Source organism: Trichosurus vulpecula, chromosome 2 (assembly GCF_011100635.1).
Source record: "Trichosurus vulpecula isolate mTriVul1 chromosome 2, mTriVul1.pri, whole genome shotgun sequence".
Taxonomy (NCBI): Eukaryota; Metazoa; Chordata; class Mammalia; order Diprotodontia; family Phalangeridae; genus Trichosurus; species Trichosurus vulpecula.
The window spans coordinates 376,366,776-376,389,882 of NC_050574.1; the positions used below are offsets into that span (position 1 = coordinate 376,366,776).

General features: G+C 36.2%; 1 protein-coding gene across 1 annotated transcript in view; it reads left to right on the top strand.

Annotated features, from left to right (window-relative positions):
* The window catches only part of MRPL39 (mitochondrial ribosomal protein L39), a 35,863-nt gene extending 30,016 nt beyond the window's left edge, over nt 1–5,847 (top strand). The window contains exons 9-10 of the mRNA XM_036747588.1: nt 3,575–3,622; nt 5,745–5,847. Of these exons, the coding sequence (XP_036603483.1) occupies nt 3,575–3,622; nt 5,745–5,792 (96 nt within the window). The 3' untranslated portion in view covers nt 5,793–5,847. The remainder of the gene's footprint in view (nt 1–3,574; nt 3,623–5,744) is intronic.
* Nucleotides 5,848–23,107: the final 17,260 nt, after the last annotated feature.

Sequence of the window (23,107 nt, forward strand, 5' to 3'; positions counted from 1 at the left end):
GGCTAAATACTAATGCTAAATAAAATTGACCTTTGTCTCCTGGCATTTTAAAAAATCTATGTGTTTTCATTGATATTTGTTGTTTCATATATCACTATAGTTTGTATTCCTCCTTTCCCCTTGCCAGAGAACCATTTCCTTTGACAAATAGTGTTTTTTTAGAGAGAAAAAAAAAGTCAGCACAACTGATTGATAACCTTGAAAAAGTCCCAAAACATGTGCAGTTGTGTAATAGCTGCAAACTTCCCACTTCCCATCAAATGGTAGATTGGAGGGAGTGGATGTGTAATTATATCTCTAGCAGCAATCTGCTAGCAGCTACTGTCGCTGTGTAAAACCAACAACAACCAGCACACAGAGGACTGCTAACACAGATTCTTTGATCTGCTTTTCTAAGGAAAGCAACTTTAAGGGGTTAACAATCTCAGTTTAATCAAACATACATATATCATTCACTTAGTTCTGGGGGAAAAGATCAGCCCCCCGAACTTCAGGATGAATACAAACAGAAATAACAAACATCAACAGACAGACCATGTCTGATTCAAATCACAATTCATAGTTACCAGAGAAGCACCAATATCTGCCTGGGTTATCAAAGCCGGGGGAAAGTTACAATGGCTTGCCCAGACTCCTTCCATGAGTGGGCCCCAAAAGTCAGACACCAAGATCCCCCCTCAGTTATATCCTGTTTGGAGCTCTGAGGGCTCTGACCTCACCCAGGCTGGGTGTGTGAGAGTTCCCCATCCCCAGTATCACATCATATACCAGTCAACGACTCCTGATTGCCTCAGTGCTGAGAAATAGCTGAGAAATATTTCAAAACAAAGACAGCAAAATGTTGCCCACCATTTCAAACAAAGGAGACTTGATAGTCTTAGCATCCCAAAAGGGCAGATTGCCTTAACAGTCTCTTCATTCAGATCCCACTTGATTTTTATAATTTTGTTCTTACACATACCTTTGATTTTTTTGGTGTGCCACTGTGCCTTCTACCTCCATAGCTGTTTTATTCTCTGCTTTCTTCACTTTGCATTAGTTCATATGGGCCTTTTTGTGCTTCTCAGTATTCACCATGTGCATCATTTCTTACAGCAGAGTAATAATTCACGGCACTCACGTACTACAGTTTGTTCAGCCATTCTGCAGTTGATGAACATCTTCTTCGTTTCCAGTTCTTAGCTGTCACAAAAAGTGTTGCTATAAATATTTTGGAATATATGGTGATTTTTTTTTCTTTTTTGATGGCTTTCTTGGGATTTAAGCCTAGTAATGGAGTCTCTGGTTCAAAGGATATGGACATTTTAGTCATTTTGTTTGCATCATTCCAAATTGCTTTCCGAAATGGTTGTACCATTTCACACTTCACCAACAATGTAGTCATTTTTGTTTTATGTTTAGGATTTATGCTATAACATTTTTAGTAAACTGTTAATTTTATTTGAATAGAATACAAGCTAAGAAAATTAGATGTATAAATTGTTTTATGAAAGATGGAAGGAGTGTGATAATTTTATAGCAAAATCCTCCCTTCTTCTGGGGACTCATATAAGGGAGTCTCCTTAACCTTCATCCCGTCTCTTGAAGCTCCTTCCTTCTCTCATAGCCCCAATGAGGTGTTATTTCATCTGTGAATGTTTTCATGACCTCTTTGCACCTTCCCAGTCCCAGCTGAAAGGGATCTCTCTCGTACATCTCATAGTAATCCTTGTACAACTTACTGTACATTTGCAGGCGTCTAGTGAGGAAATATATGTAAAATGCTTAGCAGATCTTTAAGCCCTAAATAAATGTTACTGTTGTTATTGTTATTCTATAATTGAACAAATGGTCTTAGAGACTGCTATGGTCTGTTGACAAAAAACTCACAACCCTTTGGCTAATCTTGTGAGCCTCTTCAGACGCAGGCAGGCTTCCTCAGGCATTGGTGCGTTTCTGCATCCTTTCCAGCTTGGTAGGTCCTGTCAGAGCTTCTTTCCTATTGGAATAGTTTTTGAGAAGTTAGGATCACCTTTCAGGTCTTGATGAGGAATCAAAGTTGGGCTTCAATGGAGGATTATTGTTATGGTATTTGTTTTATATTGTTATCATATTAACATAACAATCATAGTGTCAGGGATTTAGAGCAAGATGGGGCCTTAGAGGTCGTTGAATCTACTCCTTCTCATTTTTCAGAAGAGAAAACTAAGACTCAGGTGAAATGGCTTGCCCAGGGTCATACAGTCCGAATGTCAGATTTGAACTCAGGTCTTCTTGATTCTGTGAGAAATAATCATCTTACCAAAAAACTCCACATGGCCATCAGTGAATTAAGGAAAGATCTTATTTTTCATTCTCTTGCCAGAAACCACAAGAGTCTGGGTGACCCATAAGGAGACATGCCCTTTTAGACAATTACCAAGTTTTTTATGTCTTATCCTGACTCAAATTTTTCTCCACTGTTCCCATTGGCTGGGCATTTCAGGATTCACACCTAAAGCCCACCCCACGTGGTTCTCTACTCTGGTTACATCTCTCATTTCCACATTTCAGTTCCCTCCCCCCTTTCATCCTCATTCTCTTTATACTTTATTAATACATTTAATCTTATCCCAGGATGTCTGCATCACTCAGTCGAAGATTCAACCCAGGATATCCATAAGGAAAGTCCCATTATGTAAGATAGGGTCTGGGTCAATGGGTCTCATCCTTAGTGAGCTGCACCTGGCCTGGCAGTTCTTGATACAGGAAAAAGGCATTCTCAGAGAGCAGAGAAAGGGAGTCTGCTCTTAAATATGCTGATGAGCGAGTGTTTAATTAACATCTCTCCCTGCTTTCTCCTGCACTCAGTCAAGTTATCTTTTGTATTAGCCGTAAGTATGACTCCTTAGGTTTTGCAAATTATGTTTGTATGATGTCTGCGGAAACAAAATTCAGTCATCCCTTACAATTCCAAATCCAGCACTCTACTGTGCCGTGCCTTCTGCTTGAGAATAGGGTGTGTGATACTTCTCTTTATATCTGCGCTGAATACTACAGTGTTTTTGTACTCAATAGGAACTTAAAAAATAATTGACTTATTTCCTCAGTAGGAAAATGAGGCAGTGATATGATGCTTCTTTGAGAGTTCCCCATGAAACTTAGAGGTAGGGAAGATTAGGGAGGAGGGAGGACATAAAAGAATATTGATAGGGTAATCAATAGAACTTTATATAATGAATTTTATTTTTTTCCCATTTTATTGCCACTTTATTAGGCTGGCCCTCAATAGTTAATAAAAGTCTGTACCTTTTAAAAAAAGGTACAGACAAGTAGTCAGCTAGGTGACCCAGTGACTTGGAGTCAGGAAGTCAAGCCCTGATTCAGATACACATGAGCTGTGTGACCCTGGGCAAATCACTTAGCTTTTTTGTGTCTCAGTTTCCTCATCTGTAAAACAAGGCTAATGGTAAAGTCTGCCTCACAGGGTTATTGTGAAGATCAAATGAAACAACATGTAAAGCACTTTGGAAACCCCAAAGTACGTTATAAATGCTATCATTATCATCATCTTTGCTTTTATGTTTATAGTTCATTGAATATTTTTCTTTTCTAGGCACATCATACTATATGGCACAAATTATTGGAAAGATCTCGGAAAATAGTAAGTAGTAGTATATGTTAGAGTTAACTAGATGTCTTCCAGGATGGAAATTGGTTAAAATTTCAAAGGCAAACCAGTGAAAATGGTCCTTGCACTGACATCCAAAAATATGCTTTATTGGATATTCAAGAACTTTGTGGCAAAAGAAAAGGCTTTTAGGAATTTTCTGTTGGTAGTCTTTATTTTTTTTTGGAAAAGATAGAGAATTTAAGAAAATACTTCTGGTTAGAAGAGATACTTTTGTTTAAAATATTTCATAATTCGTGATATATTTGATAGTTTTCTTTGTAAACTTAAGCAATGAACATTCAAGGTATTACAATTTTTTTAGATATTTCCCCAAAGTGGGAAAATAAACTGTTGACATGCCCAAATGTGTTTATATTCTAAGAGATCTAATTTGGTCTAAAATCTATAAGTTGCTTGCAATCATTAGGTTACATTCTAGTGTCAGCTGTAGTCATTTGTCTAAATTGAAGTCTTCTCAGTTTATCACTAGTTTTTAACCACTTGCATTTCACAAGTATGTATTACTTTTACATTTTCTAGTTATAAGGGACCAGGTTTGCCAGTAATTTTCAGTTTTTCCATTGTAGCAAAAGTTTATTTTTTTTAATGAATGGTATTTTATTTTTTCCAATTACATATAAGAATAGTTTTCAACATTTATTTTTCAAGTAAGATTTTTGAGTTCCAAATTTTTCCCTCCCTCTAAGACCCCCTCTCCAAGACAGCAAGCAATATGTTATAGGTTATACATGTACAATCGTGTCAAATATATTTCCACAGTAGTCATGTTGTGAAAGAAGAAACAGAACAAAAGAGAAAAATGGCAAAAGTTCTTACATGAGAAGACTGTGGACTTGGACTAGACCTCCATGTTTGGCCTTACTGTGTTTTTTCAACTAGATCTTCCTGATATTCATAAGGCCATTTTACTTTAAATCCTATATCAGTACCATTTTGGTTCTCACCTTCATGCTTTCATTCATTCTGTTGCCTTTCTTGAATGCCCTCTCCTTTCCTCCTTGCGTATTCATTAAAATCCCCTAATTTAGTGTTTGATTATGCTTTTAATTCAGTAACTGTTTCAGAGACTGTCTTGTATTTCTCTTATCTGGTTTGTGCTTGTTACATAGTAGATTGTCACAGAGTAGACAAATACATAGTAGATAAAGTATATAAATATATGTGTAAGATATAAGTATATATATATGTATATGTATCATTTACATATATGTACATATACATAAGATTTTTGTTGTTTTTCAGTTGGGTCCAACTTTTCGTGTCCCCATTTGGGGTTTTCTTAGCAAAGGTAGTAGAGTGACTTGCTATGTCCTTCTCCAGCTCATTTTACAGATGAGCAATGGAGGCAAACAGGGTTAAGTGACTTGTCCAGGGTGACACAGCTAGTAAATGTCTGAGGCCAGATTGGAACTCAAGATAATGAGTTTTCCTGACTTCACGCCTGGCACTCTGTCCACTGCACCACCTAGCTGCCTTAATACTTAATTGTATTACTGATAGGTATTCTCAATTTTGTAAAATTAGCCCAAGTTCATTATTATCCATAATATTTATGCTTGTTTATATGTAAGAATAATGTTAATATTTGTTAACTAGTTATTATTCTCTTGTATCCAGGGGGCAGGGGGAAGAAATTAATATAAAAGGATGGCTTGCTTAATGTCCTTTTTAAGCAGGTGTCAGTAATGGTTTTAGATGAAGAAAATAGAGCAGGAACAAATATAAAGAATAATTCTGAGTACTCAAGATGGAGTTATAGGTGGAAGGTTAAAAATAAGAAAAAGAGAATGGTAGTGAATCCTAATATAGCTAGAGAATAAAAAGTAGAAATCAATGAGCGATTGATTATTTTAATAACTTTATAGATCTTAACCTCTTGATCTTAGTTATTTGATATCTTAAATATACTTGGTAAACAATTAATTTTTTCTAGAATCAGTAGTGACCACTATCCCTATGTCTGCAGAAGCAATTAGTTGACTTGCTATTTATTTCAAGTGAACATAGTGAAATATATTTAATGAAATTTTGAGAATGATTTAGGTTATAAACATTTAAGCTTCTGTAAAGTAATTACCTTAATATTTTACAGGTAACAGAAGATGAAAATAAAGCAACAGTGGAAAATGCAGCTGTTTGATCATTCCTGAATTTTTAAAATATTGACAATAAATTAAAATTTACAAATATTTTTACATTTGTTTGTATGTGTTGGCAAAGATGAAAATGACTAAACTAAATTCTGTAGTGTAGTACAACGGAAAGACTGCTGGATATGGTGTCAGGCCCTGCTACTTACTGTCTTACATGACTTTTATCTGAACCTTAGTTTTCTCATTTGTACAGTCAGTGGTTTGCACTTTACTTGGTGTTCTTAAACTGAGGCCTATGAACTTGGTTTTGAAAAAAATATTTTGATAAACTGTCTTTCAATTTAATTGGTTTCCTTTGTAGTCCCAAGCATAAACATTGTTATGAGAAGGGATCCAGAGCCTTCACAAACTGCCAAAGGTGTTCCTGACAAACAGAGATTAAGAACCTCTGCATTAAATGACCTTTTCAGAACTCTTAAAGCTCTAAATCTATGATTCTGTTGCAATAGGCTTTATGTTTCAGCTATCAAGAAAATAAATGGATATTCCACCTTTCTTAATTGAGAAATATATTTTGATCAATTTAACTGAGAAATATATTTTGATTGATTTATTAAATATAAATATACAAATAGTAACTATATGATAAGACTATAAATAAAAATATTCAAATACATTTTATTAGTATTATATTTTAGTTAAATAAGCTGAACAATTTCTACCCATAGCTGAGTTAAGTAGTAAATCAGTATTTACATGTGGGTTATTTTTTTTTCTGCTACTTTTTATATTCCTTTCCGGATTAGAATTTTTTCTTAAAGGCATTGTCATTTTATTAACTTCTAAAAATATTTTTTGTTTCTTAGTGTCAACCATTCAAAATGACTTTCTTGGTTTATCAAATTTTTTAAGTCAAATTAAGAACTTTTTGAGAAAAAAATGGAATAGCTTAATTCTAACTTCATAATAGTGATGATACACAGTTGATGATGTAATGGAAAGTTGAAATATACAGTATAAGTAACATTTTCATTTTATTCGGAAGTTCATCTTAAAATTCTGTTTCACTTCGTGCATGCATGGTTTCATTAGTGTGAGTATCCCTTTCACAAATACAAATGACAGTGCCCTAGAGTTGCTATGGCAAAAAAAAAAAAAAATCAAGCTAGTGGTGAGCCTTCTCAACTTAGCCAGGTTGTTTCTTGAAGGAGGGAAACATGCAGTCTGTTGCTGGGCCCATATTCAGTCTTGAATAAAACATTAAATTTAATCTTAGATTTTGAAGGATAATTCATACTAGTTAATTTTTTAAAATGTTTGTCTTTTGTCTAAAAACATCTAAATAAATTTACTTTTGATGGGTTTTCTTACCAGTAGTGAATAATTAGTCATGAGATGATGAACAAAGTAATTAGCTGATATTTAATCATGATGAATAGCCCTGGTTTTTGAGTATCAGTGAAACATTTGTGGGTGTATATGTGTGGGTATATATCATATAATATATATACATAATATACATATGTGTATATATTTAGAGAGAGCGTGAGCGTTAGCTATTAACAATGTAAGAGCAGGAAAAGGCCTGAGAGGCCATCTATTACAACCCAGAGTTGAGAAGATTGTCCAGTCTCTGTCAGAAACCCTCAAATGAGGGGGAAGTACCCATTGCCTTTTGGGGCTGTCCGTTCTGCTTTTGAGTAATTCTAATTGTTAGGGACGTTTTTCTTATATCAAATATAAATCTACCCCTTGCCACTTCAACTCATTGATCCAGGGTTTGCCCTGTAGGACCAAGGAGAATAAGTTCTACCCTTAAAATGATCAAAGAAGTCTGTCATGGCTTCCTCAGGTTGTCTGCAGGCTAATAAACATCTCCAATTCCTTTCAACCATCTTTATTCTGTAGTTCTCTCACCATCTTGATCACCCTTCTCCTTGCCTTACGTCTTTTTAAGAATGTGGTACAGTATTATTCCAGATGTAACCTAATCAGAGGACGTAGTTCTGTACTCTGTGTCTCTCTTGCTTTCTGGATTGCCGTGTAACATTGTTTGCTCATGTTGAGTTTGCAGGTTCACTAGCCTCCTACAGGTCTTTTTCTGGGAAAAAAAAAAAAACAAAACAAAAAAGGTTGTGTAAGTGTGCATTTGTAAACTTGTTCACGTTGTTTTTTCACTCTATTATATTGCACCCTGCTTAGATACAGTAAATTGATTTGTCATTGACTGTCACATTCTTTCTGGATCTGAACTCTGTCATCTAAGCTTCGTGTTGTTTTCACATTTGATGAAAACATTTATGGCTTCATCCAAGTTGCTGCTAAACTTGTTGAATAGCATAGGGGGTTCATCACTAGATGCCTATGTCCAAGTTGGCATTAATATGACTATTCTTTGGGTCCAGTCCAATTCCGTTTTCATCTAACTGTGACCTTCTAGGTAACTAGGCCTACTCAACTAGGCCACATTTACTGAACTCTACTGTGCTGGTAACATTTCTTTGCCCTACAGTTTTGTTACCATACTTAGTAGGAGGAAAAAGGAAATGAAGCTAGTCTGCATGACTTGTTTTCAATCAAGATGTGATGGCTTTTAGTAGTCCCTGTTTCCTTTCTATGCTTACAAATTATTTGCTTAATATATTCTAAAAATTTTCCAGAAATAGTTTGCAGATCCCACTATCAGTAGTGACAAACTGCTGTTGCAAATCATTTTTTTTTTGATATTGAGACCCAAGGTGTAAATATGAGATTCACCTGTTTCACTTTTACATTCTTACTGAATTCCAGGAACTTTGCTGAATGCTAGGCTCTTTCACCACATTTAGGGGATAAGGATTTATTTAGCCAACGAAAGCAGACAAGAAAAGATGCAGTTATTTAGATACTTTTTCTCCTGGCAATCTGAAGCTCCATTTATTTTTAAGTAGCCAGAGACAGACATGAATACCTCCACCCTGCCCCACACATACACAAGATGTAGACAGAATCTAGTTATATAATGAGGTCTACATACTTTGTTTCATCTTGTTGCTACTTTTCAGAATCTTCTCTGAAATTTTGTGAAGACTTGGCACTCAGTCTTTTTGTAGATTTGAGATTCTTAACCTTTGGTCCATGGTATTTAGATGGGAAAATATTTTTAGTAACCTGAAGTCAGGAAGTTTCATCCTGCTGAGTTCAAATCTGGCCTCAGAAGCTTGCTAGCTGCGTGACCCTGGGCAAGTCACTTAACTCTGCCTCAGTTTCCTCATCTCTAAAATTGAGTTGGAAAATGAAAGTGCAAACCACTCCAGTATCTTTGCCAAGAAAACCCAAATGGGGTCACAGAGAGTTGCACGCAACTAAAATGACTGAACAACAAAAATTTTAGTTGAGCAATTTCTTCAGTTAGGAAAAAAACAACTCTGAGGAGGGGTCCATAGATTTCACCAGCCTATCAAAATATTTTTTGACAAAGAGTAGTTAAGACTCCTATTTAGTAGAAGAGAAAGCAGTTGTGTGGCTGATTGACTTAGACCCAGTTTCAGTTTTGAACTTCTATATATTTTTCATAACCTAGAGAGCTGTTTTACCAAATTGTGCTAGCTATGGGATTGGACAATGAAGTGAGATTCTTAGAAACCTTAAAATGCATGCCCTACATAGGCTGTCAGTAGCATCAATCGTCATACCCTTAAAAAAAAAACCTTAATAGACCTTACTTATCCCCTTATAAGTAGGTTTGGGTAGGCTTTCTTACACCCCCCCACCAAGGCCTGGTATCTGTCTTCTGCCTTGTGTGACAAAAATTCTAGAGAAGGTTGTCTGTAGTTGATGTCTCTGCTTCTTCACATTCTTAACCCATTATGTTCTGGCTTCCAAACATTATTCCACCAAAACTTTTCTCTCCAAAGTTACTGATGATCTTAATGTTCAAATCAAATGGCCTTTTCTCCATCCTCATTCTTGACCTCTGCTGTTTTGGGTAGTGTTGATCACTCTTTTCTCCTTGATACTTTTTTCCCTATAGATTTTCTGGACACTATTCTCTTGTAGTTCTGTCAGACCTATCCTCAGTCTCTTTTGCTGGATGCTCATCAGGATACAGACTTCCAACTGTATATGTCTGACAGGCCTCTCTTTTCTCTCACTCTTTACTATACTTAGTGATCTCATTAGTTCCCATGGATTTAATTATCTCACCTTCTACAAGAAGCCTTTCCTATTCCCTCTTAATTTTTAGTGCCTTCCCTCCATTAATTTTTTTTTCCTATTCAGGATATAGCTTGATGGTATATAATTGTTTATTTATTGTCTTCACCATTAGATTGTGAGCTCCTTGAGGGCAGTGACCTTCGCCTTTTTTTTTTTTTTTTTGTATCTCCACTGCTTAGCAAAGTGCCTGGCATAGAGTAGATGTTTAATAAATACTATAGACTTGACTGACAGCTGAATTTCTTGGAGGGTATAATGAGGTACTTCTCAATGGTTTTACACCTTCTTGACCGTCTTCAGAGTTACTTTTCAGTTTTTCCTTGGAACTTGTAGACTGTCAATCTAGCACCAGTATTTAGCTTTAGAATTTACCACCCACTGTAGGCTACATTTCCAAGCAACTGGGTCCAAGAAGACTAGTTATGGCCTCACACCATCCTAAGCTGTACCTCCATCAGAAGTACCTGGGTCCCCACTAGGAGCAGCACCAGGAATGGGTCTTCTGTATGCCACATGGCCCGTGTCCCACCAAATATGCTAAAATTCAGCCCATGGCTCTATCTTTAGAGTGTCTACCAGATAATGTCTCTTTGAAGTTCTATCCACCAGCTGCTTATAAAGAGAGCTGGAGACGAGCTCTCCCCTATATGCAGAGATTTGTGGCAGTGGAAAAAAATTTTCCAATATAATTTTAGTATTTTTCCAATTTACATGCAGTTATTTCCTTTCCCTCCCCCTCTCCTACTCCTCTTCTCTTATTGAATAACAACAATGTCATAGAAAAATAAAACTATTGTAACAAGCATAAGCAAGTGAGGCAAATTATTTATCATGTCTAAACATGTATAGATCCTTCTGTGTCACCAGCCACTCTGTCAGGAGGTAAGTGGCTTCATCTCTGGGGCTTCTGCAATTGTAATTTGTCATTACATTAAACAATTTTCAAGTTTTTCCAAGTTTTTTTTTCTTTATAATGTTTTTGTTGTATAAATTGTATTAACGCTGCTCATTTCACTGCATCATTTCATAGAGGTAGTTCCAATTTGCTCTGAAATTATCCATTTTGTTATTATGACTTAAAATGTATCCAATTGTATCAAAATCCTCAGGCATGTCAAAGGCATAGCTATCTTACCAGCCCTATCCCATGTTGTCTAAGAGGTGGTGGGGAAGGGTGATGGGAAAGGAAGCTGAACTAATTTCATAGGCCTTTCAGGATGCTTAGGTAGTCTAACTATATTGTGAGTAGGAGGAAAACTGTCAGGGAAACACTAGATCTATTACAGCCTGATTGTATTAAAATTGTCAAAGGGTATATGCAGTTTAGTGACTTTTGCTGCATCGTTCCAAATTGCTTTACAGAATGGCTGGACCAATTCTATAAACAGCGCATTAGTGGCAGTGAAATTTAAATAGACCAGTCAGGACGGTACTCCAGGAGGAGTTAATATAGCACAGTTCCCCCCACACATACTTGAACAAAATCCTGAAGATGAATGCCAATCTGAATAGTGATGGGGAAATTGAAGGAGGAATCACAGTTGGGTACTTTCCTGCCCAAGATCCACAGGCAGGTGAACAGGGCAGTAACTAGTACATGGCTGGACTGGGATTATGCTCAGTCCTGGGGCCACACAGCAGCACAAGGATCTGTAATGATGAGGTCATGGACTAAGTCCCCAGGGTTTTGAAGCAGCAGAGGGGCAGGATCATCCATAGCACATTGAAGGCTTCACGCCAGGCGAAGAATGGCTGGGCCGGCAGTACAAGTTGTGTAGAGCCCAACACAGGCCCAGCAAACAACACAGGATGTCCCATAAGGACTAGAGTGAGTACTCAGTCCCCAGTGCTTTGAATGGACAGAGGCCAAGTATGGTCTGCAAGAGCACCAGCCAGAGACAGTCTGCAGCTGTGGTGTCTAGATAGAAACTCATTTCTGGAATCTGGAAAGCCCTGGAGGGTAGTGATCAGAGCTTGTGTCTGATCTGGCTACCGCGGCACACCAAGCGTTTGCAGAGCACTGGCTGAGCTGCTCCCGTCCCCTGTGAAGAGTGCAGCATTGTTGTTTGTCCTTCGTTCTTGAAGAAGACCATAACATCAGGGAGGTGATGCTATGACATGCAAGTGAATTGGATTTAAGTGAGGAAGGGCTGTGCAAAGTCACCAGCCTCACTTTCTCCTCTGGAGATTATCAGTGATTAAGGCAGAGCACTTGCAGGTGAGGAGGCGAGGGTATGATACACTATGTGAACAGAGGGAAAAGAAAGGAAGAAAGAATGAAAGAAAGAGAAATACAGAAAGGCAGGAAGGAAGGAAGAAAGGAAGAAAGAAAGGAGGGAAGAAAGAGAAATACAGAAAGGCAGAAAGGAAGGAAGAAAGGAGGGAAGAAAGAAAAATGGGTTGGCCAGCTGGCTAAAAGCTCTGGGGATACAAAAAGAGCTAAAGATAATCCCTGACCCCGGGAGGTCATAATTGAATGGATGAGACAATAAGCCAACAAATAACAAATAAGCTATAGACAGGTTAAATAGGAGGCAGCTGCATTATGAAGCGATCTGAATGTGAGAGCATTTTGTATTTGCTCCTGGAAACAAGAGGAAGCCACTGGAGTGACATGATTGTACCTGTGTTTTAGTAAAATCACTTTAATGTTTGAAGGTTGGATTTGGAGTGGAGGAGGCAGACAGACCCACCAGCGGCCACTGCAGTAATCCAGGCCTGAGGAATGAGGGCCTGCACTAGAGTGGTGGTAGTGTCACAGGAGGGAAGATGGCATATGTGAGAGAAGTTGCAAAGACCGTGGCAATGGCTTGGATATGGGGGTGTGAGAGATAGTGGGGAATCCAGGATGACTTCTAGGTTGTGAACCTGAGGGACTAGTAGGATGATATTGCCTTCTACAGTTAAGAGGAAAGCTAGGAAGGTTTAGGGGAAAGATAATAAGTTCTTTTTTGGGACATATTGAATTTCAGAAGTCTACTAGACAGTTTGAGATGTACGAAAGGTGGTTGGAGATGAGAGATTGGAAGTCAGCGGAGAGATTGGGACCAGAAAGGTAGATTTGAGAATCATCAGCACAGTCATGGTAATTAAATCCATGGGAGCTGATGAGATAACCAAGTCAAGTAGGATAGGAGAAGAGATGAGGGCCCATGGCAGAACCTTTGGTTAGAGGGCATGATTTGGATGAGGATCTGGCAAAGGAGACAGAGAAGGAGAGGCTAAATAGATAGGAGAAGAACTGGGAGAAAGTGGTGTTCTGAAAACCTAGAGGGAAAAGAGTATCAAGGAAGTGATAAAGAGTGTCAAAGGATACAAAGAAGTAAAAGAGAATGAGGGTTGAGAAAAGACAACTAAGAGATCATTAACAATTTTGGAGAGAGCAGTTTAGGTGGGAATAAGCACTCTTAGGTAGATTGAATCAATATAATAAAAATGATAATGCTACTAAGATTACTTTTTTCAATGCCATACCAAACTACCAAAGAAATGGAGATGTCAAATTGGGAACAGATTATAAACACAATATACAAAAGAAAATGAAACTAGTAGTTAAGTGTTTGATAAAGCAGAAGATCTTAGCTACCAGAGTAAATTCAACAACAACAACAAAAAAAATTCAGCAAAAACTGGGAAAAACTGGAAGGCAGTTTCACAGAAATTAAGCACAGATTAGCATGTCAAATCATTAACCAAAATGAGCTTCAAATGATGTGGATATTAAGAGTGACTTCATAAACAAATCAAGGAGTAAACTATAGTTTAGACCTCTGGATTTTATTGGCCGTACATGGCACTTCTACAAAAACATGTCTACATATTGGGGCACCCTGAGGAAGAGGAAGGAGGCAGCATGTGCCAGGCAAATCAAACCACTACCACCGTGTTGACCACTATTTCCTCTCAAACCCTGAGATAGCTCAAGACCTTGAGCCCAAAAGCCTTGGGAATTTCAGTGCGCTCCAAACCATCAGACTGGATTCCAACTCAGCCCCCACAGCCATCAGGGAGGAGATATTGTGGAGAGATAGCCTACCAGGAGTATGCTGGAGCCAGTCTGTACCATTCCTGGGAACATCCAGGCATTCCTGATGAAAAAATCCAGAGCCGAGTAGAACATTTGACATGCAAACAAAGGAATCAAGAGAGGCATAAAAAGGTAAACATGAACAAATAAGAATAAGAGACTAAATAAGGTTAAAGCTATTTACATTCTTATGTGGGCAGATGATAAGTATATCCCTCAAAATCTATCAACACCAGAAGTTACAAAGTGGCATGAGACAGAGGGCCTGGGAGAGACTGTTATGATTTGATGATCATTAAACAGAATAGAAAGAGTGAGGAAGAGGAATACACTAGGAGTGGGGGAAAGGGAGAGGAAAATTGGAGAAAATTATCTCACATAAACAGTTGATGAGTAGAAGTCTATACAATTAGGGGAGCAGGTAACACTTGTACCTCACTCTCATTTGAAAAGGTCAAAGAAGGGAAGAATATGCATAAACACAACTGAAATACATTTCATCCAACAGGGAAAACAAGAGAGAAAGGGGTTAAGGGAAAGAAGAAGAATAAGAAGAAGGGTAGATAAGGGGGAGGAGAGAATTAGGGAGTAAAAATATAATAGCAGGGGACCTCAATTTACCCCTTTCAGACCTAGACAAAGCTAACAAAAAAAAGTTAAGGCGATGAATAGAATTTTAGTAAAGTTAGATATGATAGACCTTGGGAGAATACTGAATTAGAATAGAAAGGAGTATATCTATTTCTCAGCTGTGCATGGCACCTGCACAAAAATGACTATATATCATAGCTTAAAAGTTATGCAAATAAGTATAGAAAAGCAAAAATATTAAATTCAACTTTTATGGACGACAATGTAATAAAATTACATTACAACAAAGGGCCTTTGAGACAAAGATTGAAAATTAATTGGAAACTAAATAATTTTATACTAAAGAACAGAGGAATCAACCAATAAATCTTGGAAGCAATTCATAATTTTATTGAAGATAAAAGCAACAATGATAAAACATACCAAAATTTGTGGGTAGCAGCCAAAGTAGCACTTAGGAGAAATTTCATATCTCCAAACTTCTTTAATCAACAAAAGAGAAAAGGAACTGATCAATGCATTGAACCTGTGGCTTAAAAAACTTAGAAAACCAACAAATTAAAAATCTCCAATTAAACACCAAATTAAAAATCCTGAAACTCCAAGAAGAGATGAACAAAATTGAAAGAAAAAATCTCATTGAAATACAAAATAAAAATAGGAACAAGGGTTCTTTTTTTTTCAAAGATAAACCATTAGCTAATTTGATTTAAAAAAATAAAAAACCAAAATACCAATATAAAAACTGAAAAAGGTGAATTTACAACCAATGGAGATGAAATGAAAAAATTATTAGGTGCTATTTCACCTAATTATATGCCAATAAAGCTGAGAATCTAAATTAGGTGAATATTACGAAAATATAAATTTCCCAGATGAACAGAACAGAAAATAGAGTGCATAAATAGCCCTAGCTTAGAAAAGCAAATAGAACAAGCAATAAATGAAGTCCCAAAGAGGAAACCCCAGTAATAGAATGATTTATAAGTTAATGTTTTTGTTGTTATTGAGGCGGAAAGGCAAGGCAATTGGGGTTAAGTGACTTGCCGATGGTCACGCAGATAGTAAGTGTCAATTTTCTGAGGCTAGGTTTGAACTCAGGTCCTCCTGACTCCAGGCCTGGTGCTCTATTCACTTGGTCACCTAGCTGCCCCAAGTTGATTGTAGTAAACATTTACAGAACAATCAATACCAACACTAAATAAACTGAAAATAAAAGAAAAGAAGCCTAACAAATTTCTTCTATGATCCAAATATGGTCTTGATACCTAAACCAGGGAGGGTCAAAACAGAGAAAGAAAACCATAGAATAATATCCCTAATGAATATTGATACAAACATTAAATATTAGCAAGAAGACTATAGCAACATATCATATACCATAAACAGTTAGAATTTATACTAGGAATGTAGGACTGCTTCAATATTAGGAAAAGTATAAATATATTGACTATATTAATAACAAGAACAACAAAAAATATGTGGTCATGTCAAGAGATTCAGAAAAAGCTTTTGATAAGATACAATGCTTATCCCTGTTAAAAACATTAGAAAGCAATAGTAATAATGTGTGTGTATGTATGTGTGTATGTATATATATATGTATATATATATATTCAGTATAAGGATTTCTTTATCTACAAGAGTATATATATATGAGTATATAAAATATCATATATGATATATATGTACATCTATATGAGAGTAAAATCATACAAATAAGAAAACAGATACATATAGAAGGGGTAGACAAGAAAAACGTTACAATGTTTGGCAGGAAATGTATTTATCTTCTTCCAGTAACAGATATTAAAACATGTCTCTAAATATGACAAGTCATTACTTTTTCCTTCCTCATGTCTTGGCTTTACACTAGCCTAATAGAAAGCAAGGAGAAATCTCTTCAGCAAAACAAATTATGTACGCACAGGGATTTTGAGGTTTTGTTTTGTTTTGTTTTTTGCTGTGGACATAAAGGAGGAAGCCATGGTTTTCTCTTGCACTGATAACAGACATTGGAAAAAGAAAAAAAAGAAGTTATCTCCTAACCTATGAATAACATGTGTCGGCAGCATTTATTCCTCAAAGTTAACATAGCTCAAGCATATATCTTAATAAATATCCGTCTAACAGTCTTAAGACTGTTAGAAAGACACACTTAAGAGCATGTAGGGACCACTCATAACTACTTATTAGTGATCTGGAAAAGTGTTGTCAACCACTCCCCTAGGTGGTTATCTTAAGTAACTGAATATTAAATATGAAAAAGAAAAGAAAGAAATCCTCCACATATTCTTTCATTTTTGTTTTGTTTTGTTTTGTTTTTTGGAAGGGGAAAGGCAGGGCAATTGGGGTTGAGTGACTTCCCCAAGGTCACACAGCTAGTACACATATTCTTTTAAAAGCTATTTTTAAAGAAAGGTGAGCTGGAATGAGAGACAAAGGGATTATGGTGGGTCCAGATCTAAAGGCCTACAACTAGAAGATGATTAACCTGGAAAACTTTGCTTTGCTCATTACTTTCACTCATTATCTAGCTCATTTACTCATTATCTATGGCTTTGTCTTTGTGCCTTTAAAGGTACCTCTTATTTAACCTGAAAAAATCTTATTAAATATTTAACTTTAACATTCTTCACTCTTTTAGATCTGGTGAACTTTGGATTTTAAAAAAATTAGAATATAAAGTTAGGAAATAAATGGGGAAAACAAAATTTTGAACTTTTAAAAAATGTTGGCAGAAAAATCCCAATACATACTTAGAACCAGATATCTATAAGTCCTGAAGGCAATTAATGCTTCTAATTCCTTAAGTGAAAGGTAAGTTACTAAAATGTTTTCAATTATCTATCTTCTAGCTAAATTGTAATAGTGTCCACCAAAAATTGTTATAGGCTATTATATTATTACAAATAATACAGAAACTTTTTATTATATTTTTTATATTTTTCTTGCTGATCAAAATATAATGTCCTAACGATTACGATTAACACTTTAAAAATAACAGTCTTGTAAAGTAACTTCAGACTATTGCATCTCAATGAATAAAATATGGTTAAAAAATACAATTATAAACAGTACATCAGTTATGTTTCTCTGGTAGGGTGACTCACATTCTTCTATCATCCTTCCACAGCAGGAACTTGTTTCATGTGAATGTTGGTAATAGGCCATATACTGTTAATGCTAACATGTAGGAGTCAGTCAGACGTAAAAAAGAAAAACCCCTATCACGATTAGCATTAACAACATATAAGCCTATAGCTAATTTTCAGTATTTAGAGTATAAGGAAACTCAAATCTCAGGGTTTTTTCTTTCTTGATGTTTGTAACTCCTGCAAAAAAAGGGAAAAAATGGTTGTATATAGATATGTGGTTATGAAGATGGAAGAATTTAATTTAGTAAAGGTCTTAATGCAACATTTTTATTTTTAAGAAAGGAACACATTTTCTAGTTAACAGGTTGCTTAAAAGCTTGCTAAACTATAATTTAAAACATAGTTTTATCACTTTAGAGTGATCATTTATAATACTTAGTGCTTTATATAGATTATTTATATAGATTTATGTTGTGGATAGTCATTATTCATGAAGTCCCCCAAATGCTGAAATTGTAAGAACATTTTCAATGGTGTTCCAACTACATATATGTGTGTGTGTGTAGTTCTCTTTCTTTAATCCTATTTAGGAGTTGGTAAATAAAAGTTAAAAAAAAGCTAAAGACTTTGAGTTAATATGTTTTGCAAAAGTAAAATTCTGGTCAGATTTCATTTCTATAGTAAATTTAATTTTTTTCCCCTCTCACATGTCCCTGGAAATATGATTTAGTAAATGAGGGCACTTATTTTACCTTCTTGAGGGCATCCATTCTTCTTCAATGGTGCTCATCTACAGAAAGAAAATACCAGCATCTGGCAGATGGTGTAGGTGCTTAACAGTTTTTTTTTTTAAATTTGTTGAATTGAGTCTTGTCTCAAACATAGTTTTATTTGTCTTATAAACTACTGTCTTCTGAAGGAATTTTTTTAAAAGATAAAGTTTCATATTTCCTTTAAAGGAGTCATATGATACCCTTTTATGCTGAGTGACATTCTTCTAGGCTTCAAGTTTCAGTGACACTATAGCAGAACTCAGAAATTAGAATGTCATCTTAGTATTATGACTCATTTAGCAAAAAGAGGGAAATTTTCTTTCTTTCACTTCATAATGAAACTAGCTAGATGGAAATGTGATTCAGTACTAAAGAAATTAATTTATAGGGGGAATTTTTATACTTTGTATATTTTGACAGGGCAGAAACTGTCTTGGTTTGGAAATTTCCAAACCAAGGGAAATATATTATTTTCAATGATGGTACTTTTCAGTCTTTTGGTTATCTGAGATGAATTTGTTAAGGTGCTTAGAATAAAAGAGATAAGTAATTTAAGTGATTAATTCATTTTTTCAGAATGGTATTACATATTATGTGCATAGACGAGAAGGCTATTTACACTTTTGTACATTTATGTTTGTAAACTCTATTAGTTATTTTGACAGTGTTCATTACTTTTTAGTTCAAACACCAAAGCTATTTTAGAACTCCAAATTTTAACACGAGTGCCTTTTGCTAATATTTATCGAACTGCCCTTCAGATATCTCAAAGTGTATGTCCAGTAGACACCTGAAACTCATCTTTCTCTCTTCCCTGTTACTGTAGAGAACAACACAGTCCTTCCAGTTCCTTAGTCTCACAACCTAGAAGTCATCCTGGAGTCTTTACTGTCTCTCTCCCCCCCATATCCAAACTGTTGCCAAGTATCTCTTGTATATATTCCCTTCTCTCTGACACTGTAACTGCTTTAGGACAGGCTCTGAGCCCATTACAGCTTATATTTTTGCAATAATCTGCCGGTGGGTCTGCCTGCTTCCTCTCTCCTCACTCCAATCATCTCCATTTAGCCAAAGAGTGATTTTCCTAAAATGTAGGTCAGATCAATTCACCATCCCTGCTCCGCCCCCCAAATTCCAGTGGCTTCCTGTTGCTTCTAGGAGTAAACATGAAATGCTGTGTTTGACATTCAAAGCCTTTCATAACGTAGCCCCCTCTCATCTTTCCAGTCATCTTATACCTTATTCCCTAATACATACTCTTCAATCCAGTGACACTGGCCTCCTGGCTGTTCCACAAATAAGACACAGCATCTCTTGGCCCTGGGTGTTCTTTCTGGCTGTCCCCCATTGCCTGAAATGCTTTCCTTTCTCTGCTCTGACTATTGACTTCCTTGGCTTCTTTTATATCCTGAATAAAATCCTACTTTCTACAGGAATCCTTCCCTAATAATCTCTTTTAATTTCCTCTGTTAATTGTTTTCTATTTATCCTGTATTTAATTTGTTTGGTACATATTTATTTGCATGTTGTCTCTCCCATTAGTTTGTGAGATCCGTGAGGACAGGGACTGTTTTTTGCCTTTTTTTGTACAGCGCTTGGCACAGAGTAGGTGTTTAATAAACATTTATTGTATGACTATGTCAGAAAGACCAGAAAGATTTTCTTGCAGGCATTTTGAATTCTTAAAACTGTGGGAAACTAGCAATTTTTTTATCAAATATTTTTCTACAATTCAGATTTGGGAAAAGTCAAATCTTCATGAAAAATGATAAACATCTATGTCTAAAACATGGAAAATGTTAATTAATTTACCAGGATAGTGTTTTTAAACTCTATTAAGATACTTACCTTGTGGTCTGTTGCTGGTCCTGAGTTTCAAGAGAACCACAGTATTGGAACACAACCTACTAAGCTGGAAAGACTGAGTATAAGCTAAATGATGAACTGTGTTTGTTTTTTGTCCAAAAGCCAACCTAGTTAATACAGAGGCTTATACTCAGACTGGACTCAATCTGATGAAGTTTTTTGGTCACAACTGTCAAAGTTCAATTATTAAGTTGATCAATACATACTGCCCAAATATTTGCTCAGTCCTACATCACTAATTGCCTATTGGATAGTTCAAACTAGATTTCTCTATGTTTTAAACCTCCATTTCAAACTCAACATGTCCAAAACAGAACTCATATTTTCCACCAAACCTTCCTCTCTTCTAAGCTTTTCTATTTCTGTGGAAGGCATCACCATTCTTCCAGTCACCTAGATTTTTGACTTTGACATCATTCTTAACTCTTCCATTTCTCTCATCCCACACATGCAAACAATTGCTGGAGCTTGCTGTTTCTACTTCCCCAACGTCTTTTTTATCTCGCTTCTTTCTACTCACAAAGCTACCTCCTTAGTTCAGGTTCTCATCACCTTTTAATTCAGTTATTTCCAGGCTCTTAATTTTTATAACTGCCTTATGCCTCTTTCTACTACGATTCGTTTTTCCCATAGATACCAAATTGATTTTCCTTAAGCATATCTGACCACATGACTCCCTGATTCAATTAACTCTTGTGACTCCCTATTTCCCTTAGACTAAAACACAAAATCCTCTGTTTAGCTTTTAAAGTTCTTTGTAACCTTGCCCAAATACGTCTTTCTGTCTTGTTGCACATTGCTTCCTCTCTTCCACTATGTGTTCCAGACAAATGGTCTTTCTCTCTGTTCATCAAACGTAACACTTCATCTTTTGTCTCTGTGCCATTGCACTGGCTGCTTCATATATGTGCAATGTATTCCCCTCTCATTTCTGCTGCACAGAATCCTCCTGTCTTCTCAAGGAATATCTCAAGTTTTTATCTTCAGTCCTTTGAAAGTTTTTTTAGGTTTACAATGTGAAATATCATTTACTAAAAAGTCAAATTGTATCCCCCCTCTGTTATATCTGTGTATCTGCTAATCTAGTTTCTCAATAGAAGATAAATTATTCTATTGAGTAATACGTCATTAAATACATTCTAGATTTTTTTTGCCCTCTTATTTCCATCATTGAGATGTAATGTAGTATAATGGATAGAAGTCATCCATCAGGCCTAAGTGAGCAGATAGCTAAGCATCTCAGGCATCTCTAAGACTGTTAATTTCAAATGAGTTGCTGGTCTGAAACAATGGAGGGTATTTCCACCCTAGGAGTGTCCCATACTAATGCAATTACAGATCTGGCCTCCCTTACTCCCCTACTTCCATACATTTTTCTAGAATTAGAATGCCAAGTATGAGTAATCAACAAGGAACTCTGAAGAACAGGAATAAAGGACATCACCAAGGAACTGAATGACAGGAAGCAAAGACAGGCTAGTCGTGTGGCAAGAATGAAGTGATGACAGGTAGGCAGCTAGTGTATTCTACTGGTCCTCTCTTCATGTCAGGAAGGTCTCTAGCCTGTTAAGGAGATTTCCCCTTCCACCTGGGCATATATGCTGGGCAAACTTTGGGACACCATAAACAAGAAACAAGAGTCATATAGAATGGACAAGTATGAATGGGTTGAGATGTACAGCATTGGAGGGAACTCCCAAATCATTGAGATAATAAATCCATATGAGCATAGTTGAGAGAAAGTGCCAAGCCAATTTTCTACAGTCTTGTGTGGAAATCTTATCAGACGAAGAGGATAAATAGTATGATCATATCAACATTTCTCCTTACTGCCATTTCTTTAAATTTTTCATCATATAGTGGTAGCAGCTATGGTGATGTATCTTAAGTTGTGAGCAGGACTTGGGTGATTTTTATTTATACTATATATGATTTACAAGATAGGATTTCTATTTGGAAGGGATCTTAAAGGTTATCTAGTGATGTTTTTATATGTAGTTCAAGTTTTTTCCTTTCCATCTATTTCTTCACTTGAAATGTCATGAAATATATGAATTAAACCTGAATAATAGCTTATTTTCCAGGATTGTCACTATATAATGTGATGAATCAGCTGATTATATTCTTCCACTCTTTTACATCTCTCTGACTCTCAAATAATTTTTCAGACCTTTGTGCATAGAACTTTCTCATTCAGTATTTGAAAACTGAAAAAAACTGTATATAGTAAAATTTTTTAAAGAAAAGTTTCCTTCTTTCCTTCCTTCCTTCCTTCCTTCCTTCCTTCCTTCCTTCCTTCCTACCTTCCTTCTTTCCTACTTTCCTTCCTTCCTTCCTTCCTTCCTTCCTTCCTTCCTTCCTTCCTTCCTTCCTTCTTTCCTTCCTTCCTTCATTCTTTCCTTCCTTCCTTCCTTCCTTCCTTCCTTCCTTCCTTCCTTCCTTCATTCTTTCCTTCCTTCCTTCATTCTTTCCTTCCTTCCTTCCTTCCTTCCTTCCTTCCTTCCTTCCTTCCTTCCTTCCTTCATTCTTTCCTTCCTTCCTTCCTTCCTTGCTTCCTTCCTTCCTTCCTTCCTTTCTTCCTTCCTTCCTTCCCTCTCTCCTTTTCTTTGTTTTCTTTGAACCTCTTATTCTTTGTTTTTAATTTTTTCTTTTATGAATCTTTTCCTCATACTCTCCCCCCCAACAAATATTCCCTCTCCTCCCCCAAAAGTAAAGTCCTAAATACAAAACAAATACCCGTATTGCCCATCTCTGTAAATGAATGTCTCTTTCTGCATTTTAAGTTTATTACCTTTCTGGCAGTTGGTAAA